Source organism: Rhopilema esculentum, chromosome 16 (assembly GCF_057945365.1).
Source record: "Rhopilema esculentum isolate cy_ngs chromosome 16, ASM5794536v1, whole genome shotgun sequence".
NCBI classification, from domain to species: Eukaryota; Metazoa; Cnidaria; class Scyphozoa; order Rhizostomeae; family Rhizostomatidae; genus Rhopilema; species Rhopilema esculentum.
Window position 1 is genome coordinate 8,778,513 of NC_142830.1, and position 20,237 is coordinate 8,798,749.

The 20,237-nt window shown below is 36.2% G+C and overlaps 1 protein-coding gene across 1 annotated transcript; it reads right to left on the reverse strand.

Annotated features, from left to right (window-relative positions):
* Positions 1-2,870: 2,870 nt before the first annotated feature.
* On the reverse strand, positions 2,871-14,907 carry LOC135682592 (intraflagellar transport protein 54). Its single transcript, XM_065197551.2, has 20 exons — positions 14,628-14,907; positions 13,920-14,134; positions 13,450-13,498; positions 12,913-13,025; positions 12,285-12,349; positions 11,784-11,886; positions 11,194-11,427; positions 9,566-9,610; positions 9,338-9,419; positions 8,719-8,745; positions 7,867-7,966; positions 7,202-7,285; positions 6,674-6,791; positions 6,285-6,327; positions 5,521-5,594; positions 5,012-5,071; positions 4,822-4,899; positions 4,471-4,556; positions 3,986-4,055; positions 2,871-3,457 (listed from the first exon to the last, which is right to left on the reverse strand). Exons 2-20 carry the CDS (start codon positions 14,109-14,111, stop codon positions 3,374-3,376), a joined length of 1,707 nt encoding a protein of 568 aa, XP_065053623.2. The 5' UTR covers positions 14,112-14,134; positions 14,628-14,907; the 3' UTR covers positions 2,871-3,373.
* Positions 14,908-20,237: the final 5,330 nt, after the last annotated feature.

Sequence of the window (20,237 nt, forward strand, 5' to 3'; positions counted from 1 at the left end):
TTTCCCTACCAAATTTCTGTAAAAATTCATTTATTGATATTAATTTCGAGTAAAAAAACTCAATAATAATAATAATAATAATAATAATAATAATAATAATAATAATAATAATACGAAGCTTTCTACAGGATTTTACATTTAAACATGCCATGCTGCTATCAACGTGTGTCCTGATATCATCTATTCATTTCGTCAAGATTTAGTCATTCTTAACAAAATATTTTCAGGTAAATATTCAAAAATCTGTGCATTGATTTTTGAAAAATTCAATATCAGGCAAAGAGCAGAATTTTTCATTTGATTATGCTGGGAATCGATCTTTTAATATCATTTTTGAGTTTTCATTTTCATTCGTTTTCTAATTTTTGTAAAAAATTTACCCAATGCAAAAGGCTATGGACTAAAAAATGAGTGATTTCCAATTAATGATTTTTCAGCAAAATCTGTCTATTATTTTTGTTAATGTAATCTTATAGGCTTGAAAAAAAAACAATTTTGACCAACATTTTAGCCTATTCTTTGCTGATTTTTAAAAGTTTTCAAGATTCCTTGGAGACAGTCTTTTTGCCAATGCTGTAGCCTAAAATAAATGAGTGACTTTGAAAGAGAGAATATTCCACCAAATATTCTCGAGAATTTGCATATCATTTCTTTAAAAAGTAATCCTATAGGCTTATAAAAGTCTATTACTTTTTGCCAAAACATTTCCAACCAAATTAGGATTAAAATTTTTAAAATGAAAACGACGTTATGACTACATAATTTTTTCCTTTACTTGTATATAGTATTTTGCAAAAATGTAAAGCTGAAATGAATTATTTTCAGTAAGATGATTCCCCAATTGCAGATGAACCTAGGCCAACCAATGTTAAGTTTGTGGCAAATTCCATTTTGTTCTAATAAAACTTTTCTACAAAAGATGCTAAAGTCCAAAGGGTTGGCTAGCAAGCTATCTTTTGAAAATTTCAAGGGTTTTTGTTAAAATTTTTCCCAAAAATTTACAATTAAAGGCTTACAGAAAAATTTTTCTGTCGTTTTAGGCGGCACTGTTTATGTTCTAAATAACTTCCCATTAAGGTGATACCAGCCTGTCGACAGTAATTAGCATCAATTAGGTCCTTATCATCTGTTTGCTGAAAATTTAAACAAATATATTTTTAACCTGCATGTTGTTCAAAATAACTGTTTGAATCAAGGATAAATAAGCAAGATTGGATGCTAACTTTGAATTTGGGGAGCACGAGCTTCCTTGTTCACTGCGCAGCCACTCCTGCTTCAATTTGTAGGAAAGATCCTGCCCAGAACATGGTTGCTGTCCTTAAAGTGGGGTGTGCTGTAGGCATCTTCTGGAAGTCACACCCATGACCACACCTGATGTACTTGCATTTGTGGTAAAGGTTCTCTACTGTTTATATGAAACCATTCAAACTATTAATTGGCTCAAAAGTACTGATAAGAAAAAGCTAATTCGCAGTAAATCTATAGCATAGAGAGTGTTGCAAACACAGAATTTGTATCTCTCTCAAGTTTAACAAGTAGAGTGGGCCCTGAGACCCCATCAACGACACCCCTGTCCTAGGCTATCCAGTATATTAGCAATCAAGATTCAATCGTTTTGGTTAGATAACAAGAAGATTAAATTCATTGCTCTTAATCATGGAAAGGATTGTAGGATTTCACGTGAACGCCGACTCAATCAGATGAAATCATTAAGATTTAGATGCTATTTAATCAATTATTAATTAGTATAGATTCAATGTCATAAAGCGTCAATGGCTATCACGTTACTCACTATTGATAGCAAGTGGGGATAAGCATTTCGATAGCAGGTATCTTTAATTTGCTAAAAGCTGGCGCCAACGGACATCTGTTGGAAACGGACACTCGAAACAACAGACAAATTGATCTTGCCCAAAACTTCCTTCAGTGTGGTCAGAACTCCTTTTTTGAGCCCAAATAAAAACCTTGTATAAGAAAATCTTCACTTTAAGTTACATAATATCAAAGCTGCTTTTGGTTTGCTCTTTAAAAGAACCATTACCGAAAATTTTGCAATGGTCTCCCACTTACAATAAAAAATATGTAGTAGAAAAATAGTAAAGTACTTTGCAAAATTCTTATCAAGATCACCTGAAAATATAAAGTGAGTAGGTCAATTCAATGTTTTTTGGATATTGCATGTAGAAACCAATTTTCATGAGAACTAGCTTAGTTTTTCTAAGACAATTGCTCAGAGTTTTCTGCTTATAAAAGCATAAAGTTGGTACCAAAAAGGCCCTCGTAAATTTTGGTATGGATAATTACTTCTAAGTAGTCTGACGTGCCGAGTTCGTTGTCGCATAGGGGCTGTACATGCTTTGGGATACATAAAGATTATGTATTTTGGTAACGGAATTGATTCTGGTTAGGAAAGATTATTATACTTCCAAAAAGGGTCTAGTTTTGCCATTAAATTTCACTTATCAGAACGGTCCTTTTTCAGGAATTCAGAAAGGTTATCGCTTTAGTTTGTGTATGTATATGAAATAGATATGTCTATCAAAATGCTCTTTAAAAGTTGCAATTTCTTTCATCAGAACCTGTTTTTCATATGACATTCTTTCGGGTATAAAAATGTCATGTTTCACTGGTAATTGTTCATCATCCTATGTTTTACACACCGAGAAGTGTCAGAAGAGAACAGTTTCAGTATAATCCCCTGTTTCCATTTTTTCGTGTTACTGAGTTACTCCCTACTCAAAATATAGCAATAGCTTTCATTCATCAAACATTCAACGAAATTAAGAAAGATTCCCAGCTGGTTTTTGGGTTGTAGTTTAAATCAAGACAAAGCTAAAACAGAAAACACTTGAGATGAAGTCAACATGATCTGAGCTTTGTATGTTTTCGAATGTTACTATGTACAGAAGATTTGTAAATATTAACAACGAGAAATGACAAAATGTACATCACTAATATTGCTCCTAATATATTAAATTTCATGAATTAAACAGAAAAAGATGCTGGACGAATGACACATCCAACAGCATGTGCAGATTTGAGCAAATTATCCCAGCTTGCCAACAGTCTTTCTATTCTTTGTCACGCATCCTTCAGAATCAACAACAAAGCTACAGATTTCTCCTTCCATGTTAACGGCTGCTTCTAGTTATTGAACCGCGTTTTGTTTGTATATCTACAAAAGGCGGCATCGTTGTTGCTTGAAAATCTACAGATTTCAGTCTATGCTTAGAGACATGGCCTTTATCATTGACTTAGAGTAATCAATGACTTAATGATTGACCTTGGGTGAAATTTGTGAATAATGCAGCAACTAAGGCAATAATTTTGTAAATATCTCAATAAGCTAGATTTTAATTAAAGAAGTTACTCGCTATCTAGAGATCCCGCTGACCATGTCCCGTATTTTCTCTTCATTTCGTATTATGTTGCTTTTCACAGATCCAATTCGATCGACCTAGAAAAGATTCATTCCTCTAATTAACATACGCCTTCGTTTCTTAAAGGTCTTGGGAAGAAAATTAATGATTTTTGCTAATAAAGGTTAAGTGAAATCAATCCATAGAGATAAATTTTTCAACATTCATTTGCCATATATCTTAAATCATCATATATCATATTATCTTATTGTCATCCTATTCATTATCAGCTGCTACAACAATAAAACCATTAATTTATTGTCATAATAAAATCAAGTCAAACTTTTAGAGCATCAGTCCAGGGCCATTGACTTTTTTGATAAAGATGAAACTTAAAATTCGCAGAACAATGTAAACTATTGGAGTGAGAGGGGAGAACCTTGATAGCCAAGTTGCCTATCACACCGCAGCCTTAATTCAAACTGAGAATTATACTGAATATTATACCATGCACACAATCAATTCAGGTCAATAAATGGCTTTTTATGGTCGATTCGTCGAGGCATGGCAAATCCCTCTTCTGGATTATTAACATTGAGGGGCCTGACGAGGCTGCTTGCACTCACCATATCTGCAATTTCCAGCTCAAGTTCGCCCAATTGTGCATGCAATGGTTCGATATCATTTTCGGTTACGCTGAAATACAAATGAGTATTTTCACCTTAACAAAATTAATAAGCGTTTCAAAGGGAACCTTTTTTATTTGTTGCCTAAACATTTTGCCACCGTAGAGAAGTCACAGCTGTCAGTACGACCTGATTGGTTGGTTTATTGCATATAATCCGAACAACATTTGCAATAATTGTTAAGCTTCAAATCTAAAAGTGCCAATTCGTTACAGTGTGTAACACGAGCAGCTTGCGCCTTGCTAGAATATTTTTTCCTTTTAAGAGTTTTCAAGTACGAATTATGCAAGCAAGATTTATAAAACAAATTAAGTGTTATTCTTCAATAGTAGCGTAAGTAGAAGTAATACTGGTAGTAAACAAACAACAATAAAGAGTAATGATTTATGACCAGAAAAGAAACACAAAAATTGCATCAAACTAACCTCTGCTCTGCCTTCAGCGCGAGATGGTACTTCTTGTTTTGTTCTTTCCAGTTTTCTAACTCTTTCTGCATACTATCCATGTCTTCCTGTAAAAATTTTTTAAAGGAGTGTAAATGTTATGGCACTATACTTCCTCCTTAGTTAGACTAAAAATTTCAACAACAAGACATTGCTTGGCTAAAAAAGCAGCAAATTTTGGAATAAGACAGTCTTGTATAATGAATTTACCTTCTTTTGCTTTGCTAGGAATAATAAATGAATCTTGACAGAATTTATCAACCTTTGTGTTAGGAACACTTAAAATATATCAAAGAAAAACCCGAGCAAAAACCAAAAGAAAGAAGAGCTTACTTGTAAATAATCCATAATTTTGCCTAGAGGGTGTGCACTTCTACACAGTGTTTGGATGCTGTTCCGGAGCTTTTCAATCTGTATTGAAGAAAGAATTAATAGAGAATTAGTCTTTGTTTTACGCGCATTTTATAAAAGTCTCTAGATACGTGCATTTGGAAGACCAAAAAAATTGAAATGACAAAAATACCTCCTTTTGAGCCATTTCCTTCTCTTTCTTTCTTGTTGCATCAATAATAATAGGTTTTTCCTAAGAGACAAAGAGACAAAAATCACACTAAAGGTGCTAATACTAATTGAATCCGAATGCAAACACAAAAAGTAAATTTAAAACTATCTACTTGTATAAAAATGCAATCTTTAATGAGCGGGAAATGCGTTAAAAGGCATTTAACATAGCCCCTGCAAACCTAAAATCCCTAATCAACCATATAACTTAGTATGAAGCATGACACGGTATATACCCCGCGTAGTCAAATTTTTGACTTAGGTACTGAAATGACGACTTTCAAATCAGCTTTCAGTTATTAAGTTTTTATTGATGCCACTGTTAAGGCAATGATCAAGAAAAGGATTTATCAGGAACTTTTAAGAACCAAACAATTATTGCTTTCAAGCCTGAAATGAAATTTAAAACAGATAATGATGCTGCAAGAGTTTTAAGTCGCAATGAAAATGGTTCAGCAAAGAAAAACAAACCTTATTTTGCAAGGACTTTGACTGGACTATTTCAGCTTCTCTCTTACTGTCAAGCATCTTTTTCACAAGGCTTCCTACAGTGGTAAAGAAGAGCTCCATGAAATGATACAAAAACCATGAAATGATGAAATGATCATCAATGAAGCAATTGCCGTATTTCGTCTAATAAGCATCCATTTTATTTAAGCGCCCACCCCTAATTCTAAAATCAAGCGATCCCTCTATTAAGCATCCCCATAATAATTAGCATCTAGGCTGCTTAAAAGTTGCAATGAAACCCATTAACCGTATTGAATGGTTTGAGCACGCAACTGAAGCCAGCAACGATGGAAATAATGACCTGTTTGAGATCGAAGCATCCAGCGTTGAGGACAATCCGGACCAAGTAATTGGCGACGGTTTGGAAAAGGACGGGAACGTCAACATAGGCTCATAATTAGAAATTTTACGATAGTTGAAGGTTGAAAGCACCTGTTCCTTACAAGCACCCGCCTCTCACAAGCACCCATCTCTTATAAGCACCCGGCTCTGATAAGCGCCTACTCGAGTTTTGATCACTTTTCAAAGCCATTGAGCTCGCAGTACAGAAAAAAGGTGCTTAAAGCGTATAAAAAAAATAAACCCGACATGAAATTCATATCACGATACATGCAGTGGTTTTGCTCTCAAAGCCATCTCAATAACACCAAAAAACCGAAACATTCCATTACAATACATATATTCAATGCTTCATTTATTGAAAAATACAATAATAACAGACTCACCGTGTTGTCCATCTTCAACTTCTGCTGGATTTTCGTTGACATTCTATAACAGTAGGAGTTTAGTTATCAACATCTTACGTTTGATTTTCAGAAAAAAGTGAACAACAATACTGGCAAAATTAAAGTAGTCTCTGCCTGTTTGCCCTTTCTTTGGGGGAGGACATATCCACTTTTAAATGGATAAGAGATTTTTCTGAAAACATGGGACTTATGGCGGTCGACACTGTTGTTTTATAAAACACAAATATTCTTACAAAATTTTTCTTGGAATGTTCCTACATATTGAATTTCAGCCTAGCAGAAGTTAGCCTAGAAATTTTCGAAGGTTTGCTTCAAGTGATTCAAGTCTGGAAACTCTCTCAAGGAACGGTTAAAAAACATGAAAATACCTCTTCAAGAAACGAATCCTGCGGTGCGTTATCTTCAACGACAAATAAGTCATCTTCATCATCCTGTTCCTTGCCATTATCCACGATAACAGCATTGACCTGTTTGCCAGAGCCCAACCTTGAGTAGAAATTGATAGCGAATAGATCAAAGAAATGAATAGAGAGAAAAAATAGTAATATAACAGAACAGCTTGTACACTGTGTGGTGGAAATAAGCAAAATTTACCTAAAAACAATAAAATCTCTAGCGGGAGCTGAAAACAAGAGCCAGGTAAAAACTATGTGTAAATATGCAAAGGAATTTTGTTTACGAAGCCATGAAACTGGCCTTTGTTTTTAAGATTGGGGCGATCTCAAGCAAGTAAACAATACATCCATATATACAATGCTTACAATTCCAAAACTTAACAAAATCTTTTGAAATTATATTTGGAAATTTTTAGAAAACAATCTGAGGCTTTACATTTATATTGGCGCATAAAACCCATGCAACAAATGACAATGAAACACATTTTCGGTTAAGCTAACCTTAAACCTGGATCTTCTATCTCTTCATTTCGCTTGATTTTTGGCGGAGCTGGCCTGGCACTGCTTGGTCGAGCAGGCCGTCGCCTGATGAAAAAGTAAATTGAATCATTTTTAACATATAAATTATAAATTCAAAAGAAAATCAACCGTCTATCCAACTTTCAAACTAAGAGACATTGAGAACTAAGAAAACTTTCTAGAGCATTGTCCCAGGGGTGACAATTCCGGGAAAAAGTGCTCCTCCGGTGGGAGACCAGCAGCTCTTACAGTCATCTCCTGCACAGGGTCTATGGTCACCCAAAAGAGAACTCTGGCAACAGGAATGGACAATTCCAGTAAAAATTTGGCCGCCAGAAGGTGACCGTCTGTAACAATAAGCGGTTTCCCGCAGATAACTGCCCACCCCTGACTGACCCTCTCATGGAATCTTTGATTTTCATCGTTTCTTAAAGCATGTTAAAAAATGTAAATATTTACAACTAAAAACATAGATGCGCACTTCAAATATACATCTTTCGACCCGCTTGGATTGGATAGTTACATCATAAACAGGGGGTCTATATTGAACAATTTGTAGACCCGTGACAAAACTAATGAAATAATATATTGTATTTGTTGATTGTGCTTGTATTTGCATTTGTATTTTTGGCTTAAACAATTCTTACACAGATGAAGGCTGTCGTTGAATCACATCGTCTTCCTGGAGATCGCTTTCATCAGCGTTTTCTGTTTGCTTTGGAGCCGGAGCTGAGTCCATAATTACATCTGGAATTATGAATAAAAGAAGGGATTAAAATATGTAGTTTTTTATATTAATAATATAAAATAATTCCAGAATAAATTCCCGCTTAAACCTTCATTTTGATACTATCTCAGATTTTGGTACTAAATTAATATGATTTTCATTACATATATATATATTTTCATTACATCTCCTGAAGAGTGAGTTACTCACGAAACAGGCTTGTAGAGATAAACCATGTAGTTTCACTTTCTTCAATCTATGATATATCACGCTCTACGTGCTAACGTATTGAGCACTGTGCTACGGAAGTATCAAAAGACAAATTTCTATTTTCATTACATATATATTATCATTACATATTTTCAAGTGTTTTCAAGACTGTCTACTTACTCAGCTCATGAAAGCACGATTTCTCAAAAACTCATCTTAAACCATCACAGGTAATAAAATGACAGACAATTTAATTGACATATTTAATTGGAGAACATTAGACAGAAATTGTTTGGGAGAAAATTCTACACACTTTCCCATCACTCTACAATTTTCAAATACAGTGACAAGTCCTGCTCCGATTGTTAAAAGCAATTTTCAAATGACACTTAAGAATTAATTTCTTCTCACATTTCTCCGTTGCTCCCTACAAGCCACCCTCCCCATCACGCCAAGAAAAACCAAAGCAGGAGATAGTTTTTCGTCCTGTTCTCCTTTTTTGGTATACCTGACCAGATAGCTGATATTTGAGATATTTTGAGGCTGAGAAAATTCCACTTACCATTGGTAACGTCTTTGTTTTCCTTATCTATAAAAGATTCAATGTCTTCATAATTAAAATGGTATCTCATAATGAAATTTTAAAATGTTGAATTGAGAGCATACCATTTATATTTTCATTTTATTTATGAACAGGATAATAGTCAGCTGGTAGATAGGAAAGTGTTCAGCGTTTTTGTCTTCTACGTGCGAGGCTGCAGATTCCAAAAATCTGGAGTATTACCTACACTTTTACCAGAAATATTTATTGCTGTAAATTTCCATGTTCACAAGAAGACTTTTTCAAACGATTTTGCCGTCCACATGCATTCTGAACTATTAAAGTTCAAAGCGTATTAAAAAATCTTTATTCTACAGCTTCAACGTCTCCATAGTAATTCAAAACGTTAGGGATGTGATGGTGTATATTTGTCGAATACGCGTGGACGGAAAAAATTTTCAGAACGAAAAATTTTTTTGCATGCGTGGTTGGGACCTAAGGGGCTAGCGTTTTGCCGGCAGGTTTGGTTACGTTGATCGTGCACTAAATGTAAGAACAATGACCAACCAAAACATTAGGCTATCAAAAAGACAATACTTATTGTACAAGGGCAACGGGTGTGACATTTTTCGTTACCCACCTGTTTCACTGTTGGTTGGTCTTCTTCGCTGTCCTTTTGCAGATGACGGCCTCTGCATAACCCTATTACCGGCATTTTCATCCTAAAATAAAATGTCATACGAAACATTTCAGACGCGAATTTTGCTAGGTCAACTATTAAAGGAGGTTAAAATGTTCATGATCCGTATGGACACTTCAGAGAGGTTCTGGTATGACGCTAAGGATATGGTTCAAAAATCAACATTACCTCGTTCTCTGCATCATTTGGTGTTGGTTCTGCATTTGTGCTTGGCTAAAAAAGACAAATTATGGAGAATTTTCTCAGGCGAAGATAGAAGGGAGAAAGACATGTCTGTTGATATCTTGATGGATATGCAAAATAGGAAATTAAAATTCGTCAAAATAAATAGTGATTTGGAAAGTTGATACTTGATTGGGTTGGGCTCTACCAGGGTGATAGCTTCGTAGCTGTATTGTTTACTTAAGAGGGGTTTCTTAAGAAGAAAAGGGACCATGTACTCCGAGGTGTGAAATAATCGGGGTTCCCATTTTGTTTTCAATTTTTTATGATTTTCAATAAAGAATACAGATTTTTTAAGACTCCTAGTCCTTAAACAACCCCCTTTTTGCTCGATGACAGCGTTCGACTAAAATCTTCTTTCATACTTCAATCTTCTTTAACATTGTTAAACTTTGGACCTGGCAATGACCCCCATGTTTATTTCAAACAACCGCAGCCCCTATCCGATCTTTCCTGATCGCTAAATATTCAAAAGTTACAGTTCCGTCATAAATTATTGGAAGGGCCTCATTGCGGGCGGAACGACTGGAATTCCTTTATTTCACTATCGGATTCAAAATGTTATATTTTCATAGAGCTATACACCAATATCGCCTTCATTTCTTTCCCATTGCCAGCCTTGAAACCACTGAATGATATAGACAAAATGCGAGCATACTGATTGTTTTACTTCGACAAAAACTCAAGCAGACAACAAACAATTCTTTAATAGTGACTCTTATTTAGGCATTGGATTTAACATCAAATCTTCACTTCAATGGGTGCAGAAAATGTGCGCTGTGTAGACCATTGGAAACAAAGAAACAGCAAAGCTACCAATATTTACGCATTTCAATGCAGCCTATACAATCAAAAGTTTCCAGCTTTATCTAGAATACGATATCAAACCAATTTGATAGCTGGATAATGTAATCGGAAAAAAGCGGACAGCACTTTCTGGTATTAATTTTGACAAGTTTAAATAGGTTTAGCATTCAGTTACTTAAAGAAAGTGGGTTTATCTAATGTTTATATAAAAAGTTTCTACAAATGCTGAAAATCAAACATCCTATTAAAGCATTGTATTTGTTGACAAGGAAAAAGGTGGATAGATTAATGTTACGGGAACAAAACTACAGTCCTCGGTTTTGCAAAATGTTAGTTTTCTTTGCTGGGATTGTATAAGGCTGCAATTGTGGTTAAAAATCCTAACACAAACGTGAAACAGCTTAGTCTTGAAATTGCAAAGATTTATAGAAGTGAACAGGTTTAATTCCTCGATACATACGAAACTGTCCAGTAAGCCGATCCAGTTGTTGAAAAGCAAGATGTAGAAAAAGAAAAAACAACGTTTTGCGAATGGAAGAGATTTGTTAACGGAAGAATTATCCTTGCATCGCACATTTTGAAAGTTTTTTAACGCCTTTCCAACTGCTTTCGAAGAAGGAAATTTGCTTGCAATTCGGAAATATTATCTACATAGATCTACATTTTTACACCCCGAATTTCAGGAAAATGAAAGTTTGGACATTGAAAGCAAATAAATGAAATAAAATAAAAAGAAAACCAACTGATAGAAAAACCAAGTAGCCTACCTTAATTTCATCATCAGGCTGTTTGTTAACGTCTTTCGATCTTTCTTGTTCTTGCTCTTTCTTCCTATCTTTTTCTTTTGATCTATCTCTATCTCTACTTCTCTCTTTCTCTTTTTCTTTTTCTTTCTCTTTTTCGGAGTTCCTATCTCTCTCTTCGCGTCCTTTTCGTGATGTGTCCTTTTCCTTGTCTCGATCTTTACCAGAAGAACTACCCCGCTCTTTCCTATCGTCCCTCTGCAAAACAAGTTCATTGCCAAAATTAAAAGATACTCTCTGAAGAACAACATATTATTATCAGCTATATGACCATCTGACCAAGAAGATTGTACCAATTTAGCTTTGACTGTTAACATCACATGACTTAGGTCCTTGAGACTGAGAAGGGACAGGGTATTGTTTTAAAGAATAATGTGGTATTTTAAGACCCTTCAAGTCTTTATAGAGCTATGACTCAAAGCTTTGTCGGATATATGATAGAGGCTTTGCACTACTAGGTAAAAAAATTGCAACAAAAAAATTTAATAACTAGTAGAATATGACTAAACAAACAGACAAAAGTTGGTAAACAGAAAAGCCAAATAGAACCATACTTTTCGGCTATCCTTTTCATCTTTTTTACTATCTTTATCTTTTGATTTATCACCACCTTCTTTTGGTCTTTCCTTACTTGAAGTTCTGGAGCTTTCCTTCTTTCTGCAAACGATTTTATAATGTATTTAGTTTACCTAATTTGTAGTTTGGCTCCAATGATAAAGTTATAAGCTGCCAATTTTGTACACAAAAATGTTAGCTTTTATGTGAACATGCAGGTATGACTGTGCTTAAATAAATGCAAGCAATTCAACAAAGGCAATAGTACATCATTGTGATAGGAAAACAGGATTTGGGAAAGACCAAAAAGAGAAGAGAGCTGATGAGCTCAGGGCATTATGGATAAGAGCTAATTTTTCAACAAAGAATCTCTAGACCATACCAGAGGGAAAGCAAAAATTTACCAGTACTAGGTATTTCCATTTTCAAAATGAAATTTTTATGTTATGTTTACAATGAAAGATGTTTACAATGGACAGCACCAGAAAATTTGAGATTACCTTGATTTTCCAGAAGAAGGCTTCTCTCCTGACAGGGTCTTCTTCACTGCATCAGCACTATCCATCTGTAAAAGTCAGAAAATCTTTTAAAACTATGTCCTATTGCCAATGAATAAATTGCAAGAAATGGAGCAATCATGAGTAACAAAAAGAGCAGAGAAAAAAACTTTTAGATTAAATTCAAATAAAATGAAGACTTTCATTTTTCTGAATTGGAAAAGTAAACTTTTAGAAATTCTCATAACAAATAATATAACTGAAAGCAAATAAATTATTGAAATCATATCATATTTCACTAAATCTCATGGTGACCAGAAACAACAAGCTTAACCTCTGCCAGGAACATTAAAAAGGAGCTGGTCTTGGGTTCAGTCTTTGCCCATCCTCATTCTTCAAAGTTGAAATTAATTGCCTATTATTTGCAGTGCCTGGGGTGGGTTATTGGTTTTTAATCTAGTGAAAAAGTTACATTGTAGAAATTTGTTGATTGGTACTAAAATCTTTCTTTTTAAAGAACATCAACTTATTGGTAAGATAAAACAACAAAATTGACAAAAACTAGAAAATTAGGTTGTAGTGAGAGACTAAAGAGAGCATATTTTGTCCTTTTATTATTTATCCAAACAACCTTTTTTAAGCAAACTTTTCCCAATGACTGCAAAAACTCATTTGTCTTTTCAGGCTCATGACCAGCCACAATCTTTGATGGTCTGACACTAAGGGTTTCTCCTATCATGATACCTACAATAGAGAAACAATTTATCATTCTCATCACATCTTTATCATTACTACACATTGATAAGAAACAAAGGAATGGAAGGAAGGAGGGGAACAATAAGATTTGGGGGTGAGAGGAAGGGGACAAATGTGGCTGACTCTCCTTAACCCTTTGCATAATGCATCATTTATGACAAAAGTCTTACTAAAAACTCAAACCATTTATATTTACTTAATGTACACTATTTCTTATGTAAAAAATTAATAGCTGATGCAAGTGCAAAGTTGATGTTGTGTATATTACATGTGTATGCCAAGGGATATTATTTTAATCTCTTCCTTTATTATGGTTTTAATAACATTTCACAAGCATAAATATCTTTAAAATATCAGACAATTCAAGGAATCAACACAAATTTATGCAATACAAATTACAATCTGTACATACCAACACAATCTATTGCTTTTTGAAGAAAATACATTTTTGCTTCTTTGTCCTACAAAAAGAAGAATTGCATTTTTTTCTCTTTAAAAAGCTTTTAATACATTATGATATAGTTATCTTGTCTGATGAGCAAAATTATCATTTGCTATGAGTAGTTCAGCAATCAATTACTTACAGGGCAAAAGCCGGCCTAGAATCATCATTTTAAATTCTTACAGGTCTTTTCACATCAATTGAGGAAATACATGCAAAATCATTTACTGAAAATGGCTACAAGATGTTTTTTGGTGAAAAATTAAAACTAAATCTTGAAAACCCCCGGTGGAATTGTGCAAAGGGCAAATTACAAACAGCTAAATTTATGTTAAAAATGGAATTCACTGTGGGGACAGATTTACACAAAGGTTTTGAAATATTTTTGAAGAATTAGATAAATATATAAGGATGAAATACAGCAAAATGACTATACTTACTTTAACATTTTCTGAATTCATTTCCTCTGGTTTAAACAGTCCTTTTAGCACACCAGTAACTTTTATAACCTCCGTCAAAATGTCATGAAGAAACCTAAATGGTGGCTTGCTTAGCAATTTATCTGTCAGGGGAGGCTTTTTTATCACTTTCCCAAGAGTTTCTTGAGTCTTTTTAATGACAGCAGGATCCATGGCTGTCTCTAGATGGTGAATTCCTAGAAGCAAAAATTATATTTATGACCTTAGCTTAAAGCTATACTGACTTACTTTTATCAATTAATCTAAACTTTTCATGATTTAAAATCAAAACTTCCAGAAACTTACAGCATTTTGGCGATTTTAAATTTAACTAAGCATTTTGAAATGGTTCAATTTGGTTGTCAACAGCATGCAATTGTTTGTTTTTTAAAAACAAGAAATTGTAATACTTATGGCATCATTAAACAACATTAAACATACAATCAGAAAATCGACGCAAAATACCAAAATAAGCTTTTTTAGCAAACTTACAGTTCTTTCAGTGGGAAAATGAGCGGAAAGACCTTGGAACAATTTTTAAAAACCAGATTGCACAATCTACTGAAAAATTATCTAGATTTCCACTGAACGAAGATCTGCAGCATCGTGTATCGATAACATAAATACTTTCTCTTTCAATAGTAGTGCCTAAGACTTTGACAAAATTTTACATCTAAAAGTTAATCTTACCACAATGCACACACTTGTGTCGTCGACGGTGGTTGGCCTAGGCTGCCTTGTTGGTTCAGGTCTTTATGCAGGTCCGAGGAACTTTGAAGAAAACCTACGGCGAATATATTCACTTTTGTAACACTAAGCCGTCAGTGTTAGGTCAAACAACAATATGTGTGGGCAAAATCAGCCGCAAAACATTAATAAAATTTCCTGAATCAACGCAATTGCTCGGCTACGATTTGTTGATACCCATCACCATCTTAGAATTATTGCGCGCAAACTCAATCCAGACCTCCAGCTTCCAATGGCAACAGTCAAACTGCAGTAAAGCTTGGACAACCAAACGATTACCCATGCGAAACTGAGCAAACCAAATTCGGTTTGTCATTGCCAAAATATTGAAAACACTGATTTAAATGAAATGTTTGCAAAATTATGATAAAGTTCTAGAAAGTTGTTCATATTGAAAAAGTAATATAGATTATCTAGTATGGCGTTCAGAGTTGAAAACTCCTTCGCCCAGTACGAAAGTTCTTTTATAATAGATAATATGGAACACAGACTATGCAAAATAAAAATCATGACATCCCAAAAAAGCAAATAAAGAATAATAACAAAGGTAATTATTGTTGTAATGATTAAAGAGTTTGTAGAATGTTGGGGGGGGGGGTGCTCATATTTTTTCCTACCAACTTCGCTCATAGAAAGTAAATAACACTCTCTACTCTAAAAGCAGTAATTTTTAGACAAAGATTCGCCATCTTAAAAATTTACAATGATGATATCTTGAGCCGACTACAACTACAAAGTCAAGGAATTTTTACAAATTTATTTCTAATCTACAGTACCTTCAATGCGTTTGTTATGTACAGTTATTTGCTATTTTTTCTTATTACAAACTGACTTCAACAAGCTACCAGCTATACCTATTATTTTTTTCTGGTCATTCTAACAATTTTAGCAATCGTTATTTCCTGGTAACTTAACTTTTTGCTTGATTTTGGCAAGGTAAAAGTTAATTCAACGCTGACGAATCGATTAGAATCGATTAACTAAGACGCATGAAAGCGAGGTCGCATTATACGCGCGGCTTTAATCTCGCGTCTTAGGTTATGGATGTGACGTAAGATACTTTTAACTATAGGTTAGTGTTATATTTTTAATCAGTACCACTTTTCGTACGTGTTCCTGTATATTGAATCGTTTATTCGAAGAGAGAGAAAAAGATTGTTTTCGGAGAGTTAAATCACCATTGATTGCAACCATGGGTGGTTGCAATATGTCAAAGATGTGCGGATGCCTCGGTACGTACTTTTTAAGAATAATTATAGTAAATTTTGGACCAAGGCCCCTTCTTTTCATGTTTAGGCCCATTTTTATACATAGACCCGTGTCTTAGTATCGGCTTCATCATTTCTTCTACTTAGAACAAATAAACAACATGCAAAAAATATTAAAATGAATATTTGATTAAATGTTTCTTTTAATTTTGATACTAGGGCAGCGATCTAACCGTGTCGGCCCAGCAGACGACAGGCGTGTCAGACCTTATGATTCACAAACATCGAAAGGTACCCAGACACCTAAGCACGACATCTTTGAGCTTTATAAAAGAGGTAAGAGTTGGAATAAAAGTATAAAAGAGAGTTGGAATTCAAGTATAAAAGAGAGTATAAAAGATAGTTGGAAATCAAATGTGAAATATTGCAAAAAATATTGCAAAATTGTGGAAATGTATGAATATATTAAAATATATCAGTTAAGAATCTCAAATTATGAATAGTAAAGTAAGTTTTGTCCAGGGAAGAAATAGTTACATTGAATCTTTAACTAAAAGAGTTTAGCCCCCTTGTGCCCCCTTGAACATCCTTGAGCCCTTTTTAGCCCTCTTCAGCCCCTTTGAGCCTCCCCAAGCCTTATGGCTCTACATCCTTGCATTTATATTATTTATTGAAAGGCTTGCGCCTTAACAGTTCAAAAAGAAAAATTGCATCTATCAAAAGTTCAAGTCTTAATCTCATCTGTATAGTAGAAAAATATTTTTAAGGCAACTAAAGATAAGTCTCAATTTACTTAAAGCTTTTTTAGGTAATTCTTTAGAAAATTCTTCACTACCAGAACTAGTTTAGAGATAATATCACAAGTAATGCTTTGTTTCAGGGTCTATAGCCGTTGACGCTACGACAGCAAAGTCAAATGAGGCCAGGAAAACCCCCTCACTGAAACAAAAGCCAAAGGTATGAAACACTTAGGCCGATAAAAGAGAATTCAGATTAATTTTTTCTCGAAAATTGAACAAATTACAAACAAAATTAAAGTAAAAGCATCAATACTACAGTACTTTAATCAAGCATCAATACTTTAAATTTCACTGCTTAAACCTTTCCTCTTTTTACAATAACTTTGAGTATGAAGAAGACTATCTTATTTACATAGTTTTAAGGGTTGCTTACTCAATCTGAAATTGATTTCACACGAAAAGAGGTGCATAGTTCCAACTTTTTGTATTAAAGATGCAGAAAGATGTTGGAACATCTCCACTTGAGCCATACGACTTCGGAAAAGGCAAGATGAATGAATCTTCTGATAACCAGTGCCTTGTCGATATCGAAGATGACGCCGAAGTCCAAAAGTTGTCGAATTTAGAGCTAAGCCAAGTTAGCAGCAAGACAAGAGCAAGTATGGCTTATGACGAGTTGAAGATGGAAATGTATGCCAAAATATTTGAGGGTTCTCACTATTCCATCGATGTGAAGGCAGAAACCTGCAAAGAAACAGCTAACTCCGATGTTATGGAGATTCCAGACATTCCAGGCCAAGTGCAAGATGAGCCAGCCATTGGAGATAAGTCAGCAGGTCCAGTGTACAGCAATACCTTCATCGGTAGCAAAGATTTTGAGACCATTCCAGTTGACATCGAAGCAAAAGATGTTCAAAACAGTGGCTTACCAGTGGGTCAAGTTAAATTGTTGGAGGAAACAGAAGCCAGCAATGTTGTAGCTGTTGATATTGATGGAAACTTCATAAAGGAGCAACAGAAGTGCATTGGAACCTCTGTTCCAGAAGCTGAGCCAGTGGACCAGAATTGCAAAGTCCCTGCAGAGTGCGAATCAGCCAAAGCCGAGACCAGCTCAAATCCTCAGACAGCAATTCAATGCCTACAGCCATTCAAGAACCCTGCAGCTCACCTTGTTGAGGCAGTCAGTGTTTCCGTACTGATTGAGGACCTTGAAAACATGATGGAAGTAGAAAACCCAGTAAAGGAAGATGCCACCACTGCTGCTCATGACCCTGCTGATATGAAAAACGAGACTGTTGAGAATGTCTCTGCCAACGTAAATGCCGAAACTGATGCCAACACAAAGCCCCAAGCCATTGTCCCAACCAATGCTCCAGCTATTGCCCCAGCTGTTATTATTGTTGATGTCCCAATTGATGCTCCTGAAGATGCTAATGCCCTAGAGAATGTTCTTCCTGCTTCTCCTGTTCAAGCCCCTGCCAATGCTTCTACTGATGCCCCTGCCGATGCCCCTGCCGATGCCCCTGCCGATGCCCCTGCCGATGCCCCTGCCGATGCCCCTGCCGATGCCCCTACCAATACTCCTGCCGATGCCCCTGCTGATGCCTCTACCGATGTTCTAATGGATGCTCCCATTGATACTTCAACTGAAGTTTTTGCTGATGTTCCAATTGATGTTCCAGCTGTAGCCCCTGTCGATGCTCCTGCCGATACCCCTGCCGATGCCCCTGCCAATGCATCTGCTGATGCCCCTGCCAATGTTCCAATGGATGCTCCTACTGATACTTCTGTTGATGTTCCTGATGATGCCCCTGCCAATGCCACTGCCAATGGCCTTGCTGATGCCCCTGCTGATGCCCCTGCCGATGTCCTTGCCGATGCTCCTGCCAATGCATCTGCTGATGCCCCTGCCAATGTTCCAATGGATGCTCCTACTGATACTTCAACTGAAGTTTTTGCCGATGTTCCAGCTGAAGCCCCTGTCGATGCCCCTGTCGTTGCCCCTGCCGATGCCCCTGCCGATGCCCCTGCCGATGCCTCTGCTGATGCCCCTGTCGATGCCCCTGCCGATGCCCCTGCCGATGCCCCTGCCGATGCCTCTGCCGATGCCTCTGCCGATGCCCCTGCCGATGCCCCTGCCGATGCCCCTGCCAATGCCCCTGCCGATGTCCCTGCCGACGCCCCTGCCGATGCCCTTTCCGATGCCTCTCATGATGCATGTGCTGATGCCCCTGCCGTTGTTCCAATGGATGCTCCTACTGATACTTCAACTGAAGTTTTTGCTGATGTTCCAATTGATATTTCAGCTGAAGCCCCTGCCGATGTTCCACCTGAAGCCCCTGCCAATGTCCCAATGAAAGCCCCTGCCGACAGTCCAAGTGAGGCCCCTGCCAATGTCTCAATGGATGTACCTGCCAAAGGTCCAACTGAAGCCCATGCCGATCTCCCAACAGATGCTATTGCCGAATCTTCTACTGTGGCTTTTGCCATTGACCAAGAGAATGCTCCTGCCATTGCTGAAACTATTGCCCCTGCCGATGTTCCAATTGAAACTGATGCTTATGCTCCAATTGAAGCCCTTGCTGATAATGCTATTGATGTAGCTCCTGATGTACTTGTCAATATCCCGAATGATGATCTTCCCAATATTCCAAACAATGCCCCTGCTGACGTCCCAATTGATGCTGATGCTGCTGTTCCAGCTGAAGCCTCTGCCGATGTGCCTGTTGATGAAGCCCCTGATGGATGTAACAATGTCCCAAATGATGTGCCAAACGAACTTGATGATGAACCTGCCATTGCCCAAGCCAATACCGCACCAATAGTCCCCGGTGTTGTAGAAAGCAACCAAAACTCTGACAAATTTGCAGACGCCTCTGTAAATCAAGAAGTCAGCTCATCAGCAGTTTCTCTAGCTGATTCCCTTGCCGATGTGGTGGCTATTACAGCTGCCAATGCGACAGAAGATAAACCTGTGGATAAACCAGGTGATTCTACTGTTGAACAAAGTGCCCATACTGAGGCTCTTGCCAATGAAACTACTGTAGTACCTGTGGACGACGATGACAACGCTAATGGTGCGAAGACTGTCATTGCCAACATGTCCCAAATCGAGGCTACAGATTCAGCTGCCAGTGATGATATGACAGCTGAAGTTTTTGCCGAGACGACCACCACGGATGACATAAGTGCCCTGGGTGGAGAAGGCAAAGACGATTCTAACTGAAAAACTACAAAAATGGATCTTTAAAAAAATAAAAAAACTATTTTAAAAAAATAAGAATAACGTGACTGATATTTTTGTGAATGATTTTGTTTTTGTTGAAAAATCTCAAAACCTTGTGTGTATGTATATGAATCAAGCAAATAAACAAATATTTATAACCATGAAATGCCGTATAAAACATGTATATTATGCCAATCAAAGTTTTCATTGTGCTTAGACAATATTTTTATTCGCCTTTCTGCTCTTATGGAAATCAAATTCAATGAGCCAAACTTAGAAGTGAACAGAGCACCATGACAACAGCTGGGAAAGTCATATCCAGGAAATATTGCAAAACTGAACAGAAGATGAATAACTCAGTGAGTAAGCAAGCATGGAA

Coding starts and splice junctions, on each gene's coding strand:
- LOC135682592 (XM_065197551.2), bottom strand. CDS start 14,111: ATGGATCCTGCTGTCATTAAAAAGACTCAAGAAACTCTTGGGAAAGTG. Junction 12,350..12,912: donor GAAAAGTTTGCTTAAAAAAG/GTTGTTTGGATA, acceptor TGACTTTTACAG/ATGGATAGTGCTGATGCAGT. Junction 11,887..12,284: donor CCTTCTTCTGGAAAATCAAG/GTAATCTCAAAT, acceptor AATCGTTTGCAG/AAAGAAGGAAAGCTCCAGAA.